Source organism: Amblyomma maculatum, chromosome 9 (genome assembly GCF_055883805.1).
Source record: "Amblyomma maculatum isolate TAMU_Amacu chromosome 9, ASM5588380v1, whole genome shotgun sequence".
NCBI classification, from domain to species: Eukaryota; Metazoa; Arthropoda; class Arachnida; order Ixodida; family Ixodidae; genus Amblyomma; species Amblyomma maculatum.
In genome coordinates, this window is record NC_139352.1 from 30,156,455 (window position 1) to 30,176,423 (window position 19,969).

The following is a 19,969-nucleotide window of genomic DNA, read 5'->3' on the forward strand; positions in this document are numbered from 1 at the left end:
AGGGTTTTTTTTTTTTTTTTTTTGCGGGGATGTTTATTTTTTTTTATCGTTTATCCTTGCATGTATGAATCAGCGAAAGCACGCGGTCAGCTGCTGCTATCATGACGCCCGCCCCAAGCGCGGCGTGATAAATCGAACCAGGCTTGTGCAATCAAGCAATTACGGGCACTCTGCCAAGTTCGCACCCCGCCACCGCAGGAGCTATCAAAAGATAAACGCGCCCAGACGTTATCGCTGCGCAGCACCTTGGCACGCTGCCAATGAGCTGTGGATGAGACGACCGCAACGGACTGACGCACGCCATCGACATGCAAGCGAAAATGCTCGCGATTTCTGCCGCCGCGGCGACGCAGAAACCTTGTTTTGAGCTGCCGCGGTGGCTCGAGCGGCGAGAGGGACGCAGTTCCAAATAGTTCAAAAATTTTCGCTCTGTTGCTGCCGCTCGTCGCTGAGATCACTCAGTTGCTTGCATGTGAGCGAGCTGGCCTTAACGCATTTTTTCCTTCGAATTCTCGGGTGCAAAAGTGGAGGGTGGGTACATTATGTGAGTGGGTTGATTATGCGACACATACGGTATCGTTTTTTCGCATCGTAAGTGCCGTCATAAGCCGATTTCTGTATATCGAATTATCGATATATCGAACTATTTCGCGATCCCCTTCGAGTTCGATATATCCGGGTTCGACTGTGTAAGGACTTTTCATTAAGTGCTCCATCTTTCCTGAAAATGCTGACTGTCATTGTCTCCCCAGTAAGTGTAGCATAGTTCTCATACCTGGGTCACACGACTTGGTTATGTTGCCAAGGAAATGTAAAAGTTCACCGGCGAATGTACGAATGCATGCTATGGTTTTAGTAATTTGAACTTGAAAGGGGCTGAAACTTCGCTTGAATAATGACACAAGTTTAAGTGTTTCAGTCCTTTTAATGTTGACGGAACTAAAGTGCCAGTTTGATTAAATAAACTTGGGAGGGGGAACATTCAATTTGGTCTTTAAGGGTGTGATGTGAGCGGGCTAAACCCTCATGTCCGCCAGCCTTCCTTTTGGATCCTCATTCGCATACATGCCATTTGCTCTTGCTTGCTCACTAACAATCTTAGTTTGTGGCTATATTGTTTGTGGCTATATTGTCCCGCATATACTTATAAGCATAACAGTTATAAGCTACCACATCATGCAAAACACCACCCTATGTGGATATAAAGCACCGCTTTAACCAACCCTTACATTCAAATCTTAAATGTGGCTTCCTTTGTGTATTGTCATTTTGAATCTTCATGCGAAAACTGCATATAGCGAAACCCTGGATGTAATGAGAAATTGTGGGCATTTTACAATTTCGTTATAACTAGGCTTACTTGTATTAAAGCTTTTGTTAACGACTTGTGTTCATGAAATATTGATTGCCATTTATTGGCTCGAGGCCTTATAAGTTCCCTTCCGAGTGCCTGCAGGACTCGGCCTGCATTTATGTTGTCTCGAGAGTGCAAGGAACTTCACAACACCCGGTTCGGTGACGGCAATGTTGAAAATATCAAAACCTTCCCTCATCATTTTTTTTTTGTTCTTTCTTCCTGGAACTTATTTTTTTATGGGGAAGCTATGGTGGCACATGGTTGTTTTTGTGTCAACTTAAGCATCATTCCCCAGGCCTGGCCCGCTTGTATCTGACCACGCTGTTGCAGTCACAATCAGATGCCCTGCCACTTGCTTTTAGGCTCAACAATGAAGCCGCTGCGTTTCTAACCATTCACGTCCCTTCATATAGCCGCTGTCGTGTTAATGCTTTTAACGCGACAGCGTTAAGGAGCTCGTGTCGCAGAAAACCCGGCGTCGGCGGCGTTGGCCGTGAGCGATAAATCCTGGCATGCACTTCATAAATAAAAAGCAACTTCCAAGATGGGCTGGGTGGGAATTGAACCAGGGTCTCCGGAGTGTGAGACGGAGACGCTACCACTCAGCCACGAGTTCGATGCTTGAAAGCGGTACAAAAGCGCTTCTAGTGAATGCAGTGTTGGCTTAGAAACGTGCCGTAGGACGTTATACTGTGGTGTATATCGGTAATTATGAGCATGTTACTTACAGAAGTCGCACTTACACGAGTAGCGAAGTACATTTCTGCTACATTTCTTCTGCGCTCTGCGCACATGCAGAGCCATCTTGCGGCAAACACAGAAGAACCCCTCCTCGCAATGTGCGGCGCTGCCTCGACACGTAGCGCGCCACTCGCCCCTGACGTTTCGCCGTGCACCCTCACGGGTTGTAGAATCAAGCGTCTTTCCTTTCTTTAGATCACTATCTTCGCTCACCCGCTTCTCCCCTTCGGGCCGCGTGGGTACCGGTGCGAGGATGCCCCAATACCCTTGCGTTTAATAAGTTTTCTCGCTCTCTCCCCTTCCAACATCCAGCGTGCGTCACTCGAACAGTGGTGTTTAGGCGACGCGGCTCCTCTTTCCGCTCACAGCGTGATTGCTAGGTGCAGCGTCTGATGCTGGACGCCTCTGACGTGATCACTGCGCCGTAGCGCTTCTGCTGGGAAAGCGTCCCCTGCGATGTGTGCCGAGCTGCTTCCGAGGAATCATGCTTCTGCGTGGTGCTCCCAAGCGAGATAGAGGACGATCCCATCAAGGCGTCAGCCCCATGATCGCGTCCGCCTTAATGGCGCGTCGCTGCCCGGCTTTCTCCCTCCGAAACACAGAGTTCTTTGGTTCGTTCCGCTTGCTCAGGCGCACGTTTCGTTGCTGCGCCGAACGCTGCGTTGCTCAGCGCTCACCACGTGATCTGTGAGTGCAAAGTCTGACGCGGGGCACCTCATCAGTAATTGCTGTGCCGTACCGCATTGTCTTACACTCCTTGGCAGGTCGACGGGTGTTGTATTGCAGGGCCTTGCGCGCTCACTCTTGAGACGCGTGTGATAGAAGCGGTGCCGTCTACCAGTGCCGGTAGCGCTGGGCGGTGCGAACGAGGTGCAATAACGCTATCGCGTTCCACTCTTGACGGCGAAGCTTAAGCGTTCTCCAAATTTTTTTTTTTTGTTTTTCATGCACGCGTTTTCCTCTTTTACACCTAAGTAGTCCAGACAGGCCACAATAGCCGCTGACGACATTGGAATTTCAGCCGTTCAAATTGTTTGACTCTAGGTTCGGCTCATTTGTTACGTTTGCACATGTGCAAAATATATTGTACAGTCAAAATTTGTCGAAATATGAGGCATAGCGTTTCGGAAACTGTGTTAGCCAGAAGAAATTGTGACAATGTGATAAGTTGTGTCCTGCAATTTTGAGCTGTGAGCAGTCAACCTATCATCAAGGTTGTAGGTAGACTTTTGTGCTTTTTTTTATGCCACTGTACGCATGAGTTGTCATCGAGTTGTGTGGAGTCCATAGTTTTGCTGGAACATTTTGAAGATGATGATGTGTGAACCACCATGATGGATATGTTAGCACCCTTGAGTCTAGTACAGCAGCTATCGGATTTTTCAGTGTGAACACACGGCAAGTTTGTGGTGGTGCTGTTTCATGAAGCTGTAATCTGCACGCTGATACTGGCGTTGTGTTGCTGCTGTTTTGTACCATATTTGGTATTTGTTGGAGTCCTGCTATCGCACATTTGTATATGTTACCTTGAGTCTATTTAGAGCAATCTTATTGAATGCTACTTAATAGTATAGTAAGGCTCAACGTTGGAAGTTTTTCATTGTCATTGAGATTTCCTTGCGATCATTGATTGACAGGTCACAGAGTGTCTAGTTTTGCATTTGATCCAAATAGGTTTCACCTTAGTTGTATCTGGATATTTTGATGTGAACTTAGTAAAGAAATGCTTTTCTGTTAATATATCAATTCCTTTTAATACGGGTGAGCTGATACTGATCTGTTAACTTCATATTATACAGTTCTTTAGTCAATGCAGACATGCATAGGAAGCAACATGGGAGTCTAGCATATTTCTTGTGCTGTCTCCTGCCCGTGTATGCATGTTTAAAAAATTAAAGAATGCTATAAAATGAATTCAGGACATTTCTGTGGTTGTTAGAATAAGTGTCTGCTTCTCTTCACAAAAATCTCTGTTTCTTTGTTGTGTTTCTAGAATGCACACACATGCCGAGAGAGCTGAAAGCCAGGCATACTGGGGTTGATTCATTGCTTTAAATATGGTACAGTGGAATGGGAGCTGAAGAAAAATGTGCAAACAGTGCAGATGGTTAATGGCAAGGCTTGTCTTGTTTTTTATGTGTGCCTTTGTGTGCATGGCTTTTGTAAACAAATGAAAGAAACAAAATAGAGCAATGCTATTTTTGTTTGTGTGCTTGCAGAGCTACACACTGTGTAGACTCTGCTCGTGAATGTCGCACAGCGCTAAGTTTATCCAAGTTGTTTCTTTGGGCAAGGAAGTGCGACTGGGTATAATTGGCGCGGTAATGGTCTGGTTTATTGCTCTCGTGCAATTCTCATCATTCTTTCCTGTAAGAATGGCCAGAGACAAAATTTTTGGCGTTGAAAGTGGTAGAATGTACACGTAAGTCACTTCTGCGTGGATTTGTAGTTGCTAGCAGTTGCATAGTATAAGTCTTGGTGTAGCTGCGAGGGTTACTGAAAGTTTCATGATCACGAAACTTAAATACCATCATAAACTGATATGCAGGTAGTGTTAATGCAGAGGGTGCACCCCTTGTTTCAAACTAATTAACTATCGGTGCAAAGTTTGCAAGGGCGAAACTAGACAAGGACCTGAGAATTCGGGGTAGGAGCATTTGGGGTCACAATCTGTATGCACCTTAGCCATTTAATTTGCTATTTATATATTTTCTTATTTCTCTGCTATTGGGCTGTGGATTATGCATGCGTGTATATGTGAGCTGTCTTAATGTGGAATGGGACTTACTGTGGTCGTAGTGGGGCTAACTCAGTGCAGGTGTAAATATCTTTTACAAAAGTTGTACTGCCAGTTGTTTCACCCACCCCTCATTGCAAACAAAGAATTGCTTTAATTACCACTTCCCATATGAATGCATGGAACCTTTTCCTTTATAAATTCCGCTTCTGTGTGTCTGCACTAGAAATGCCTTCATGGTCTGCTTGTGAATGAGGGTATTGTTTTCGATTTTCTTAACCTGGATGGAGGATAGATTTTTCTGGCAGTTTCCGTACCCTTATAACATGCTTTCACTGAAGTGTCTGTTGCTTGTCTCCTGATACTCGCAGTCGTGGAGCACTTGCGTCCCCCTCTGCCGCCGTCTGGTGCTACCAGCACTATGATTGCCCTGGCACCGAACGCCACTCCCGTGCATTTCCAGATCGTGCCCATCTGGCGTGTCAAACTGGAGCCGGTTGAGGAGCCGGTAAGCCTCATTTCTCACATTTTGTTTTGGTTTATTAACGCTGAGTAGCGGCTTGCACATTTTGAAAAGTCCCACAAACACTGCAATTGATGCCCCGTTGAGATGCCACCATGGACGCTCTTGGTGTAATGCAAATCTTGGGTGCAGGATGAAATATGACAGTGAGACACTTAAATTCAATGACAGTATGAGTTTTGTCATAAAAAGAAGGAACTATGATGCCCTGTAAGAAATCACTATCACATTAGTCGGGCACCTGGACTCTTCCCAACTCTCTCCCCCTTGTGCTCATGAAGTAAGTCTCCCGTTTGTCACGATTTTAGAAGAAAACAGAATTCAAAATTTTTCGTGGGATTGGGCCCACATTCTCTCCTTTGGATTGTAGTGTGTTTGTATGTGTTAGTAGGAGGGACAGGAGTGTGATTACATAGTTTATCGGAGCATAGTATGCACTGCTGAATGCTTCCGTGGAGTGATTGGTGGCTCTGCCACCTGTCGAAAATCAGCATTACTATATTGGGTGGCGTTGGGTGCAGAACTGAACAAAACAAAAGCAGTAAGGCAGAAGCTGCACGAAAGGCTGCATGCAGTAATGTACGGTGGAGGGTTCCCACAATGTAGCAGGCCTTTTCTTCTCGATTCGCTGAATTCATAATGTTACTGCACAGAAAGTTGAAGGCCTTGCTTATAATGGTACCACCTCTTGGGCCCCTGCAAATTTGAACTTTTTTAACCTGTACTTACCAGATGCAGCATGGCCACCATGACAGCGTGATGACACGGGGCTCATGCTCAATGCCCCACTCATCGCTTATGGATCAATATGATAATAATGTACAGAGCTCTCGTAGTGAAAAGAAAAATATACTCAAGTACAATAAATCCTGACAAAGCAGCCAAATAAGGCAGTTCACACAGCATAAATGTACTCGAAGAAAGTAGTGATATACATGCTTCATGCACAAAGAGTCTTGCAATTGCAGAGGACTACCGTATTTTTCAATGCACAAGTTGCACCTGCGTATAAGTTGTGCTGCCCTGCAAATGCCATATTTTTTGTTTTTAATGATTGCACTTAAGTTGCACTGGTTTTTATGACATACCTGTTCATTCGATCCTATAAAATTATTTTTTACTACAGAAGGTGAAGTGTCTGCTCTGCTCTGCTGCAGAAACTGCTACAACAGTGCCTGTTGTCAGTTCCAGCTGTGGAATGAGTCGGATGCTTTCACTTGATCTGCGGTGGTGATACCGTATTCGCACCTTTATATAAGTCGCACCTCAACCTGACGACAATATCGAATTATCCGGTGTATAAGTCATGCCCCATCCAAACGACAACTTTTGCTAAAAAAAAAAAAGAGAGAAACTGATAAGTCGCACTGATATATAAGACGCACCTGTTACTCGTTAACGATCACGCTGTGAGCAATTGTGACGAAAATACATGTTTGCGGCGGCTACCGCATATGCCCATATCCCGTGATGCGCATTGCTCGCACAGGAGTGTGTAGTGCCCAAAGTCCGAACAGTACTTTTCCAAAATGTTTTATTTTGATACATACAGATGGTATATCCACTTACAGATGGCGCTTAGGCAAAACTGTCGGAGAAAAGAGAGGGAAGAAGGAAAGGAAAAGGAGAGGCCAGAGCAGTGAGGGAAAATATGCAACACCACCTAGGCAATTGCTCGCCTTCATGGCCGACTTTATTTTCTGGAGCACACTGGTGGCTTTGTGCCAGCCCCGAAAACCTTTTTTGCTAACCACAAACTGCCTTAGCACAGTACCCATGCTCTTCGGCAAATTCAACTGCGCGGAGCTTTAATTTCATGTCGTAACTTTTTAGCCTCATGGGCGGAGCTATGGTTAGTGAAAATTGACACACGAAAGATATAAAGCACGCATGATGATGCTGGGGAAAACCTCTTATTAATATGAAGGCCAAAAGTAAAAAAAAATCAACGGTTCAACGCTGCTGAATCAAATACTGAGCGAAAGCATTAGCTGCGGGTGACCGAGCGTTCTTCTCTTTTTCTTCTTCCTCAGCCCACATATAAAGTTCCGTTTTAACCAAGCTAATGAACGTGCCTTAGTGGCCTATAGGGGTAACGTGAATGCCAGGGTCTTAGCAGGCTGATTCTGACATAACCGTCCCATGTGAAACGAGAGACCCAAGTTGGCAGCTCCTGCCAACCGCTTGAGTTGGTAGGCCAGCTCTCACCCTAGTGTCACATAGGGTGTGGCGTCACAGCGTCACGTGAGTAAGACGTGGCTACCGGCTGCGCTACGGTGAAGGCTCGAAACCTAGAGTAGTATTGCTTTCGCAATAAAAGATTACTTAGTAGTATCCCGGGCTGCCTTCAGGCAGCTGGTTGTGGTTTCCAGGCAGTGAAACTGCTACAGCGATCAATGTAATTAAGATACCCTGTCAGACAGAAATGATGAGAATGGGAGCGGCTTGAAAATTAAAACTTGCTACTGGCAAACTAAGATCTTAAAATGAACAACACATTTTCCTCCTTCATAATTAAACTGTCTATCAAAATTTGTCAGCTGCATTTCGTTTTTGCAAGACTGTTGAATGTTACTTTTCAGTTCTTTTGAAATACAGCTACTGCAGAACATGGCTCGCAGTTGTGGCACATAATTTTCTGGCTCGGGTGTGTGCCTGCGCCGCCCACCCAATATTTTGCCAAGCAGAAATGATACATTTGTGGGCTTAACATCCCGAAGTGACATATGGGCTATGAGCGAAGTCACCCAGTTGTGGGCTCCGAAATAATTTAATTTAGACGACTAGGGTCTCATAACATGTGCTGACGTCGCGCAGCGCATACACACCTTTTTGGGCATAGACCAGATGTGGCTGCCGCAGCCCAGATTTCTTCCTTACATAAGTCACACCGATGGGTAAAATGCGCTGACAAAATTTTCTGAAAAAAAAACGTGATTTATATTCCGCAAAATAGGATAAGTGTCAATTATGTCCTGTGCATTTCTCTATTACCTGACTGATTGTATGAATATTGTTAATTGTGAAGTGTATATGAATGCATACTTAGTCCTTTGGTTGACTAAAGGTCTGTTTGATGTAACTTGATTAGCAGTTACCTTAGTAAGGGTCATGTAAACAACAAATACCAGTATGCCAACCTGCTTATTTTTTTAAGACAATGGCATACCATTAAGAATTTTAGTTATTTACAGTAAAACCCTGTTGATACATTTTTTAAAACTTGTGGAAAAATCATATTATCTAGGAGAACATATCATCCGAACTGCCTGATTTTCAAAATATTTATTGTTAAATGAGGTTCAAAGGTGAGAATTGAGACTTTCACTGCATAAAAGTGTAGATTAGTATTTATTGACTTCCAATGTGCTCAGCTTCTTTTTACTTCTCTCAGGATTCAGTCCGTATTTGCGTTGTCCTAAGCGCGAAAAAGATCTAGTAGCAAATCCGGTTCGTAGAAGGCAATGACGAGCTGGGATTGCTTCCTTGGTTGCTCCTAGACTCTTCGCCACCTTACACCAGTGACATGTGAAGAAGCCATCGCGATGGCTTAGTCACCACGTTTTGCTCACTGCACGTCCCAGGCCTGGCCCTCTTGTATGCAAGCTATTAATAGTAAAACCTCGTTACAACAGACACTCAGGGGACCCGAAAAAGATGTCTCTTGTAAGCAAGATCTCTTGTAACCAAAAAGTATAAAAGCAATGTGTTGATCAGTTTACTGTACATCAGCATATATAAATGCATTCACACGCATTAACAGGAAATTGTTCAGGAAAGCTCAAAGAAGTTATTCATACTAGTATGTATTTTTGTGAGTGCAGAGTGTATATCTTCCCAAATTCTGGAGATAAAGCACTTCATTTTGCAATGCTTCCTGTTGCTCTAATATAATACCTTTGAAGCACTCTTACATGCTCGTCACCCTCAGATGCTGACACTTTTCCTTTGAAATGTCATTGTAGTGATTCTCTATGGCACATGTGTCATTTACTTGCGCAAGAATCGCACACTCTGTAAGCTCTGCGGAAGCACACAAGATCCACATCTGCAGATACGAATTCCTCAAAACATTATGGTACCTCAGCAGTCTCTTGGATGCTCGCCCATGCTTCATTTTCAAGGAAGCTTTTAACAGTATCCATATATGGGCCCTCTTACATCATGTCACCACATTTAAAGCCTGCTTGTCTAAAACAGTTTTTCACCGCTTCACTTCTCAGGCCATTCCAGACACCTGAACAGCAAACTTCGCATCAATTACTACTATTGTACAGTCTTGCTGCCTGTCGAGCAACAGGCGTTCTACCAACCCTGTTTTGTACAGCAACTTGACAGAGCGCATAATGTCTTTGTCTATTGGTTGAAGGTAGGGTGTGGAGTTTGAAGAAAAAAATAACTGGTGCTGCAAGAAGCATTGTCCACAAAGAGAAGGACATCAGGATTCTGAGCTTTCATCTTGTGATCAAATTGTAACAGCGAGAAGTTAAGATGCTCGATGTCATTCATGCATTTTGATGTCGTAGTTTCGTAGGCGACAGTAATGTGATGCAAGTGGCTGAAACAACGGGGGGTCGTTTTGATCTTCCAATGATGGGGAAGCACTCCTCAGTTGCTGACATATACAACAAAAAGGAGGCTGATATGAAACATACCGTATACACGCGTGTAATGGCCGCACTTTTTTTTCCGAGATTGGGGTAAAAATGAGGGGGTGCAGCGATTACATAAGAAAAAAAGACAGCAAAAAAAATTATTTGCGGCAATACCTGCCTTTATTATTGTCAAAAAACTCCTCGTCCTCCTCCGCTAAACTCGTCGGGATTTCAGGCTCGTCCCGTGTCCAAAACATCACTCCTCGTCGTCGTCCTCTTCCTCCTCCGAACTCATCGCGACTTCAGGCTTGTTCTTGTCCCAGATGAGGTCATCCTTCGTACCGTCCAGCCTGTTTGATATCCCTGTCACCTTGAAACTTTTTTCCACAGTCTCGAACGAAACAGTGGCCCACGCTTGGAGTATCCAGTGGCAAACGGCTACAAGCAATGCCCGTTTCAGTCGGCCGGTTGGAGTCTTCTGGTGGAGGGCAGTTGCCATCCACTCACTGTACGCACGGCGAAATCCACACTTAAAAGGGCAGTTTACGGAGACGTCCAGCAGCTGAAGCATGCCGGTCATGCCTCCAGGTATGCCGGCCAAGTCCGTGTTAGATGCGTGGAGCTGTTGCCGCGCGCTCTCTGTCAGGTGCCTCTAAAGCTGTCTAGGACGAGTAGAGAACACGTCGCAAGATTCGCTCCTGGTCGCTTCTCCCAAACACACTTCAACCAGTCTGTCAGCAGCTCATCCGTCATCCATCATCCATCCTTTGTCCTGCGCACGAACAAAGATGCCATCAGGGAATTTCTCCGCAGGTAGACGTTTCCGCTTAAAAACTGCGTAAGGCTGTAGTTTTCGTCCATCCGCTGTGATGCAAAGCATGACCGTGCATCGCTGCCTTTCGCTCCCCGATGTAAGCACACGCACGCTCTTCATCCTCTTCGCCTCGACTGTCACATTCTGGGGTGCGTCAAACCAAACCGGGGTTTGATCGGCGTTACCAATCTGAGAGAGAAGGTGCTCATGTTCTCTGCGCTTGTTGATAACAAACTTGTGGAACTGCAGAAGCTTTTCACCATACTCCTCGGGTAGACGTTGACACATCGTCGTGCGACGGCGAATGGACAGGTTTTTTCGCTTCATGAAGCGTGAAATCCACCCATTGCTGGCTTTAAACACGGTAGCCGCAATCCCCTTGCTGCGTGCAATGTCTAGCACTTTCATGCGCAACATCTGAGTCGAAACAGCAAAGCCGTTGCGCCGCGTCTCCGTCACATACTCGAGAAGCGAGTCTTCAACTTCCGGAAACATGCTCTGCTTCCCTCGGAAAGTGCGCCTCTGAACATTTGTTTTCCTGAGGGCCTTAGATGGAAAACATTGGCTCACCGGAGACTAACCGCAAAATTAGAACTTTTCTTCCAAATATACTCTGATCTTACGGGAATAAACAAGAGCTTGTACATTCTACCTCCACATTTTATCTCTGAACGCCGCGACCATAAGCTGAAAGTTCTTGTAACGCGATGTCGAACTGATGTGTTCCGTAATTCCTTTTTTCCTCACACTTCTTCACTTTGGAATAGTCTTCCTAAGAGCATAGAACAATTTAAAACAGGTAAACATTTTCAGTCTTTCCTGGCGTCCAATTTGTCGTAGTAGCTTTCCACCCTTTTAAACCTGTTTCTCGCACTCACATTTTCAGTGTTGTTCTTTTTATTGTTAAACAAATGTGCTTTACTGTATACTTTCAGTATTGTAACATGCTCATTTTAGGTATTTTTTTACCGTTATTGCCCCCCCCCCCCTGCTATAATGCCCCTGGGCACTGCAGGTACTTGTATAAATAAATCTTCTTGGGAGCACCATCGCCGTACACATTTTTCGTCAACGCCGAACTTTCGTCCAGCCGCTCTTTTTCCTTCTTCTTTCGCGTAGTGAATCACTTTCAGCTTAAAGTGAGCGGTATAACTAGCGTATTTTCCCATCGAGGAAAAAGAAAATCTTCAGCTCACGAGCGCAGAACAAATCAGGGCAGCGATGCGTTCCGATTGCAAGATCGCACGTGATATGCTTCGGGCGATCGAGGAAATGGCTGTAAAACGGAGGAGCGAACAGACTTGGATTGGATTGGATTTGCTGGCCTCACCCTTTGTAGCGGGCGGGCATCGCTGTGGCTAGGAGCGCCCCCTTTGTAACGGAGGTGGTGGCCGCTGCCCCCATGCTCGACATTTTTTTTCCTCAAATATTTTGTTCTTAATTCTTATTGGCAATTCTACTTCTAACCTTACGCTTAATTTTGGCTTTCACTTGATTTTTGGGCCCCACCTGGCGGCAGTAACCACAAAACGTTCCGTATTTCTTGCACCGCACAGTAGACGGCACTGCCCAACTCATGGTGCGGCTTTTACTTGGGAAATTTTTTAAAAGTTTTTTTCCCAATTTTCTTTCTAAAGTTCGGGGTGCGGCCATTACATGCGTGCGGCCATTACACGCGTGTATACGGTAGTATGCTGGTGGAGTGCACCAGTTGCGTTACGTGAGCAATGAGAAAGCATGGGACCAGATTCGCTGTCGACATGCTTTGTTTTGACAGGTACTTTATTTTTTGGGTTTGTTTTTCTTCAAACCGTGGAACAGAATGGGCACAAGGACTACAGTGCTCAACGTGCACATGGCTAGTGATTCACAGGGATGAAGCTTCATAGTGCATTCAACAGCTGCCTAGCTAGAACAGATGTTTAGAATAGAAATCATAATTTCAGCACTGTCGGCATGTATCAAATGTGTTTTAATACACTCTAGCCAGCACTGCTGTTCATTTAGTTCGATGCCCCAATTGTTGATGCAACAGGTCGAGCACTCTGTGAGCCCATCCGTTACTGAGACTCTCACCAGCGAATCGGGAGTGGTGGCTGTTAACTCAGAGGGCAGGATACCAGGGGACCATCAAAACGAGCACGGCAGCAATGCCATGGACATGCCAGTCGAGGAGGTGAGAGACCGTGGCGAGGAGCCTGTGTACAAGTGCCACTTGTGCCCGACGGCGTTCTGGGAGCGCAAGATGCTCGCCTCCCATGTGGCCAGCCACCAGACACCCAAGAAGCGCCTCAAGAAGTGCCACCTCTGCACCAAGACTTTCCAAGACAACCGAGACCTACACGCCCACCTGCTGAGGCACGAGGGCCGCAAGCCGTACGCGTGCCACCTCTGTCCGGCAAGATTTGTGGCAAGCCGATACCTGGCTGACCACATGCAGCAGCAGCACTACAGCAGCAAGCGCTTCAAGTGCAGCTTGTGCCCCAAATCCTTCTTGAGACCGGGCCTGCTTACCCAGCACATGGCCAAGTATCATGACATCATTGGATATGAGTGCACTGCCGCTGACTTTCAGGATCTACCGGCGTCATGCCCTGCGGTGACAACCGACCCTGCTGTTGAGCAGTCAGTGGTCACTGAGTGACTGGGCTCCAGGAACATGGCCGTGGCATGATCGTGATGGCTCCTTCCAGACTGTACCACATGGCACAAATGTTTTCTTTTTCACTTATTCTTATAACGGATGCCCTACAACTTGTACTGTACAACCATCCCATGGCTGACATAACTTGTGTGATTTACTGCAGTCTTTCTGTTTAATAGGCTGTTTAATAGTGCACCAGTTGCATTACGTGAGCAATGAGAAAGCATGGGACCAGATTCGCTGTCGACATGCTTTGTTTTGACAGGTACTTTATTTTTTGGGTGTTACGTAAGTGACTGTTGGGCTAATGGGTAGATTTTGCCCGAGAACAGCGGCGTTATGATGACAGTACAAGTGCGACAACACGTGCACATGTGTTGTCTTCTACTTTTCCCTGTCATCTCGGGCAGCATGAAGTCAGATAGCGCACACAAAAAAATGACTACTCAAAAAAACCCTGCTGAGCTCAACATGCAGCCAGCTGCATGTTTGAGATTCTGAATTTGATACGGAAGTTATTAGAGCAAGGGTTATTGGGTTTGTTGACTTCTAGTATTTGGGGCAGTGCTGTTAGTGCTTTGTTATCCAGCCAATAATGATGTGTAACTTCATATTCACTATCGTTATCTAATTGTTCTTTTGGTTGATCCCGACTGATAAAGTGTTGCAGGCATAGAAAGTTGTATCAAGTTTTAGTCAACATTCATAATATAAAGCATCATGGATATTATTGCCTCAGAAGAAGGTGATATAAACTGAAGGGACTCCTGTAAGGAGGGCAGTTCCAGTGAAGTGTACTACTGAGATGCAGATCTAACTGGCTATTTGCTCACTCTCACATCCTGTGGTGGCTGCTGCAATAATAGGTGTTGAAGGTCTTGAGTATGCCTTGCCATGAGATTGCTTCTTTAGCTGTCCATATCAGAGTAGTATCTTTAGCATTCATGATGGCAAGTTATTGAAAAATGTCAGGTGTACATCATGTCCATTGGTTCAAATTCTTAATCTGTTAGCTGAATGAAACAGTTAAGTTGCATTGTCTGAGAGATGACAAAGCATTTGACAATATTCACTTTGAATGTGCATTTTTTTTTTTTGCAAGCACCTTAGCTTTGGTGTTTGTCTTTCTCCAAACCATAGATCAGAATGGGAACAAGGACAACAGGGTTGAACAAGCATGTAGCTTGTGCTTCAAAAGGATGAAGCTTTTGGTGCGCATTAAAAGGATGAGACCAGAAATGAATGCACGGCATCTGGTAGAACATTCCCACTCGCCGTTTACCACTCGCTGTGGCATGTCTCCTAGGCCGTGTCCCTGAGGAGTGATAAAAGGGAGAAAGGTTCACGAGGGCACATCAATGAGGCGAAGGGAGAGGAAGATGGAGCATAGAAAATTGTAGACATGTTAAAGCATTGCACTGTGAACATGTACTACTGCCTCCAAAATGAAACAGAGCTAGGGCCTGTGGAAAAAGTGCTCTCCCTCATCTGGGCTAATAATAAGGCGAGCACCGAGTATGTCAGGCTGAACATCCGGATGACCCACATGCACCCAAGCTATACATATGCACATCCGCCTGCAGGACACACCGTGAAACGAAACTTTGTTGTTCATGTGCTCCGTTCTATTTTGGGGGTACTAGTACACATCTGCTAACACTTCAATTTTTTACTGAACTTTCTGTCTGTGTGACTAGTATCCTACATCTCCCGATACCTTGCCTCTGCCTGTGCAAGGATTTGTGTGGAACCGGCATCTCAGAATGTTCAGATGCATCATAATCACTAGCACGTTCGACATTATCAGCAAAGCAGCTAGTCAAAGCCAAGTCAAGCCAAAATAGCTGTGGCAGTTGCATTTCATGTTTGCTGTGGCAGCTTTTTTTGTGTGTACTTTTTTAAAGATAGCTAGGGTGCCTGTGTGCGGTGGATAGTTCTCATTAAGGCTCTATCAAAGCCTAACAAGAGGTATTCAGAAACGTTTTCACAATCTTATACTTTTAAATTTTGTGCAATGCATATACATTATCAGCGTATCTCACAGTGGCAATGTGAGTTAAAACTAGCAATGAATTCCATTTATCAAAATCATCAGGCTACAACACAATCCTACAAGGGTGAAAGACCAGGAGCATGCTTTGAACAAAACTACTCTGAAAGATTGTCGACATTACAAAGTATGCTCCTGAAGTGTCCTTGAAAAATGGCTGATTGAACATTTCCTGACAGTTTAGACGAACACCCGCTCCCTCCTGCCTCCCTGTTGGCACAAATAAAACTCTCCCAATTTCCGTCTCTCCAATTTGACACGTGTGCACATATAGAGTGCATTTTGGTAGTGCACCCGAGCTGCCGCTTCAATTCATTTCGCTCGATGCGCCCAATGTCGATGCAGCAGGTCGAACAGTCGGCTAGCCTGTCCGATACCGGAACTGTCACGAGCTATTCTGTGGCGATGGCCATTAACTCGAAGGCAGGATACCAAGGCACCACCAGAATGAACACAAAAGCGATGCCATGAAGAGATTAAGTGAACGCGCACGAGACCAGAACAAGGAGGCCCCGTATAAGTGCCGCATGTGCCCAAAGTCGTTCCAGGATCCCGAGACGCTCGCCTCCCACCTAGCCGCCCTCGAGGCAGCCGGGAAGCGCCACAAGTGCCACCTTTGTGCCAAGACTTTCCGAGAGGGCCGAGACCTGCGCACCCACTTGCTGAGGCATGAGGGCCGCAAACCGATACTGTGCCACCTGTGTCCAGTGAAATTTGTGGCGCGCAAGTACCTGTCTGACCACATGCAGCATCATCATTACAGCAGCAAGCGATTTAAGTGCAACTTATGCCCCAAATCCTTTGTGAGACCGGGCCTGCTTACCCAGCTCATGGCCAGGTACCACCACATCATTCAGTGTGAGGGCACGGCGGCTGACATCTAAGAGCAACATGTGTTTCGCCCTCCGGTGGCAACCGACCCTGCAGTCGGGCAATCTGGGGGCAGTGATTGACTGTGCTGTAATAACATGGCCGTGGCATGATTGTGATGCTTCTTTCCATACTGCAGGTCATGAGTATGTCTTGCTTATGGGATTGCTTCTTGAGCTGTTCATGTCAGTTTGATGTTCATGATGTCAAGTTATTGAAAAATGTCAGAATTTACACCATGTCCATTTGTTGAAGTTCTTAATTTGTTGGCTGAATGAAACAGTTGGATTTGCGTGAAGGATGACAAACTAAGTTAACAGATTCTCTTTGGATGTGCTTTGTTTTTACAGGCTGCTTTGGTGCTTGTGTCTTTCCCCAAATTAGAGCAGAATGGGCGTAAGCACAACAGTACTGAACAAGCATATGGCTAGTGCTTCAAAGGGATAAAGCTTTGGAGTGCATTAAATAGATGGCATCAGAAATGAACTCAGAGCACCTGGTAAAACATTTCCACCTTGCCTTCTACCACTTGCAGTCACATTGTGTTAAAAAAGAATGTCACCAAGTGACATTTTCTTCATAATAGCATGTCTGTGAGCAGCATAATAAATGGGGCAAATGTATGCAAAGACATCAATGAGACAAGACGATGAAAAGTGGAGAGATTAGAAAAGTGCAAAGAATCATAATTAGCATTACACTTTCAGTGTGGCGTACCTGCCAACATTTTAGATTTTTTACTCATCTTTCGGGATTGTACTTTCACTGCCCTATAACTCCCGGTATGTTGACTGCCTGCGCAAGAATGATTTGTGCAGACTCAGCACCGCGGAATCTGCAGCTGGATTGTAATTGCTATCATCATCATGTACGGCCGCAGTAGCACCATTGGCGTTATTGGCTAAACAGCCAATCAAAGCCAAATCAAGCCAAAGCTGTTGTTACACTAGATGTTTGCTGCGGCAGCTGTCTTTTGTGTGAATGTTTAGAGATAGCTAAGGTGCTTGCCTGTGATGCGCACAGTGTAAATATAGAGTTCTCGTGTGCTTGCGGTACTTGTAAAAATTTTGACTGATACTTCCAAATTTCCGTGGTTTGGGGTATTGAGAAAAGCTGAACGTTACGCATTTTGCACAATGTTGATGCGATTTCAGCACATCTCACGATTGCAGAGAATATGGAAGCGGCCATCAGTCTGGACGCTGCTGTGATCAAAACTGAAAGATTGTCAAAAGCACTAGTCCTCTTGCTTTTTGTTACTTGTACTTGTCCTTTTTGTACAGTATTTGATATCAAATATGGAAGTTACAAACTATGCTACTGGAGAACTTGCAAAAGGGCTTATTGGACACTGCCTGACAATTTTGGCAACCTCCCCCTTTGTTGGCGCAAATAAGTTGGCGCAAATAAATATGTTCAGAATTTTTATCTCGCCAGTTTGGCAGATGTTCATGTCTCCAGTGCATTTTGGCGGTGTACTCGAGCCGGCGCTTGTGTTCATTTCGCTTTATGCTCCGAATGTCGATGCAGCAGGTCGAGCACTTGGCAGGCCCGTCTGATACTGGGACTGTCACGAGCGATTCAGGGGCAATGGCTGTTAACGCAGAAGACGGGAAACCAGGGCATCACCAAAGTGAGCCCAGCAGTGATGCCACAAAGAAATTAAGTGAACGGGCACAAGACTACGACAAGAAGACAGCCCCGTACAAGTGTCACGTGTGTCCGAGGTCATTCCAAGATCCCGAGATGCTCACCTTCCACGTGGCCACCCACCATGCAGACAAGAAGCGCCACAAGTGCCACCTATGCCCCAAGAGTTTCCAGGGTACCCCAGACCTACGCATCCACCTGCTGAAACATGAGGGCCGCAAGCCATTTCCCTGCCACCTGTGCCCGGCAAAATTTGTGGCACGCAAATACCTGTCTGACCATATGCAGCTGCACGACAGCAGCAAGCGCTTTAAGTGCAACTTGTGCCCCAAGTCTTTCTTGAGACCGGGCCTGCTTACCCAGCACATAACCAGGTACCACCATGACAGTGGATGTGAGAGCATGGGGGTTGACCATTAGGCGAACATGCGTCGCGCTCTTTGATGGCGACCGGCCCTGCAGTTGTGCATACTCTGTAGGCAGCGAGTGACCGTACTTCAACAAATAGTTGTCTCCTCACTTGACTCTCGTAACCAGCACATGGCTGACATAATGCGTGAATTACTGCACTTTTTTTTTCAGCAGCCTTTTGCTTTTCCTTTTTTGTGCTACCCAAGTGTTAGTTGTCAGTTTGATTTTGCACATTTGATAGTTCCTTGCCATTTACTTTTTCATTTTTGCCATCTGTGTCCAAATTTTAGCAACATCCTATTTGATCCTGCTATCTGCTACTTGACATTTATTTTTGCGTTTTTGTGTGTTGCGGTATATCCTGTTTTTTTTTTTCTTTGTGCTGTGGACTTATTGGCCTGTAAATGTTGCATATGAGTTGTCGATTTTGGTCCTGGTATTACTTGCCGAGAACATTTCTTCTTTTAACAAATCCTTACTAAGGTTTGTATCTTAGTCCCTGTTTACTACTATGCTCTGTTTCACCCCTTTACTGCTCTGTTTCAACTCCCACCCATTTTTGAAATGCTTTGGGAATTGAGGGTACAGGAAAGGAACAAATGAGTGCGGTGTTTGGAGTAGGCACTCCATTGGCCAAAATTACTTGAAATGCAGACTTTCCAAAGAAAGCCTGCAGTGCTGTCCATTAGACATAAATGTTTGACCTGATGAGTCATTGTCATTGCATTTCTGTTTTCACAGTTGTGCAGACCAGGCGGCCATTATAGAATACCAATTTCTTGATTTTACCACCACCTACGCACTTGTACCATATGCACGGAATTGCTTTATTCACTTTTGTGTTGGCATCAGTTTGTATTGATTTGTGGCTTTTTGATGGCTTGTCTTGTGTGTTTCTCATGGTTCCATCATGGTCTTTGTATAATAAAGAGTCAGTCCTGTTATCTTGACAATCGAAGTGCAGGCTTTGGTCTGAATGCTATACCAGAAATAATATGAATAAAACAAAGTAATTGAAAGTTCAGTAAAAAACCTGCACAGCAGGATCATCTGCAGGGTTCAAATGAAGGTGGAAGTTGTACCCTAACGCAATTAGAGAGGTGAGTATATAAGAAATATAGGAAGTGGTTGACATCAAATCTCCCAGTCAAAAAGATCAGTTGACTCCATTCTGGAAATTTTCAGTTGATTCCAACTGGAAAATTTAGCATTGTAAATTTATACACAACTACATGAATTTGAATGTGACAAATTGGTTAAATCCTAATGTGGCCTATTGGATCCAGTGGGGATCAATTGGTCCGAATGCAGTTTGGAAGATGACAGGTGTGTAGAATGTAAATTTCGTTCTGCAGCGGAAAACTTAGTGTAGACTGGCTGAGCTACCATTTGATGGTGGTCCCCGAGTCTCTGAACAGTGTAGGAACAAACGTTGTAGGAATAAAAAATCAATGTGTACTCTGTACTTTGTGGCAAGTGAAAAAAATAGCAAGAGCTCTAGCAAAGAAAATACCGAGAAATTCGTAACAGGTGTCAAAATGTCAGGAAATTGATCGTAGATAGTTCCTCTATATTGT

At 45.1% G+C, this 19,969-nt stretch overlaps 3 protein-coding genes across 3 annotated transcripts; all 3 read left to right on the forward strand.

Annotated features, from left to right (window-relative positions):
* The first annotated feature begins 25 nt into the window (after positions 1–25).
* Positions 26–14,513, forward strand: LOC146178730 (uncharacterized). The gene is made up of 2 exons (XM_084578491.1): positions 26–5,343; positions 12,803–14,513. The coding sequence occupies exons 1-2, from the start codon at positions 5,257–5,259 to the stop codon at positions 13,409–13,411; spliced, it is 696 nt and encodes a 231-aa protein (XP_084434617.1). The 5' UTR covers positions 26–5,256; the 3' UTR covers positions 13,412–14,513.
* Positions 14,514–14,659: 146 nt separating this feature from the next.
* On the forward strand, positions 14,660–16,354 carry LOC146178731 (uncharacterized). Its single transcript, XM_084578493.1, has one exon. The coding sequence runs from the start codon at positions 15,929–15,931 to the stop codon at positions 16,343–16,345; it is 417 nt and encodes a 138-aa protein (XP_084434619.1). The 5' UTR covers positions 14,660–15,928; the 3' UTR covers positions 16,346–16,354.
* Positions 16,355–17,840: 1,486 nt separating this feature from the next.
* LOC146178732 (uncharacterized) lies at positions 17,841–19,390 on the forward strand. The gene has a single exon (XM_084578492.1). It carries the CDS (start codon positions 17,841–17,843, stop codon positions 18,399–18,401), a length of 561 nt encoding a protein of 186 aa, XP_084434618.1. The 3' UTR covers positions 18,402–19,390.
* The last annotated feature ends 579 nt before the right edge of the window (positions 19,391–19,969 follow it).

Bases quoted from the DNA above. Each gene is read 5' to 3' on its own strand.
- LOC146178731 (XM_084578493.1), top strand. From the start codon at position 15,929: ATGAAGAGATTAAGTGAACGCGCACGAGACCAGAACAAGGAGGCCCCG.
- LOC146178732 (XM_084578492.1), top strand. From the start codon at position 17,841: ATGCTCCGAATGTCGATGCAGCAGGTCGAGCACTTGGCAGGCCCGTCT.
- LOC146178730 (XM_084578491.1), top strand. From the start codon at position 5,257: ATGATTGCCCTGGCACCGAACGCCACTCCCGTGCATTTCCAGATCGTG. The intron at 5,344-12,802 runs GTAAGCCTCATT...TTGATGCAACAG, and splicing joins TGGAGCCGGTTGAGGAGCCG to GTCGAGCACTCTGTGAGCCC.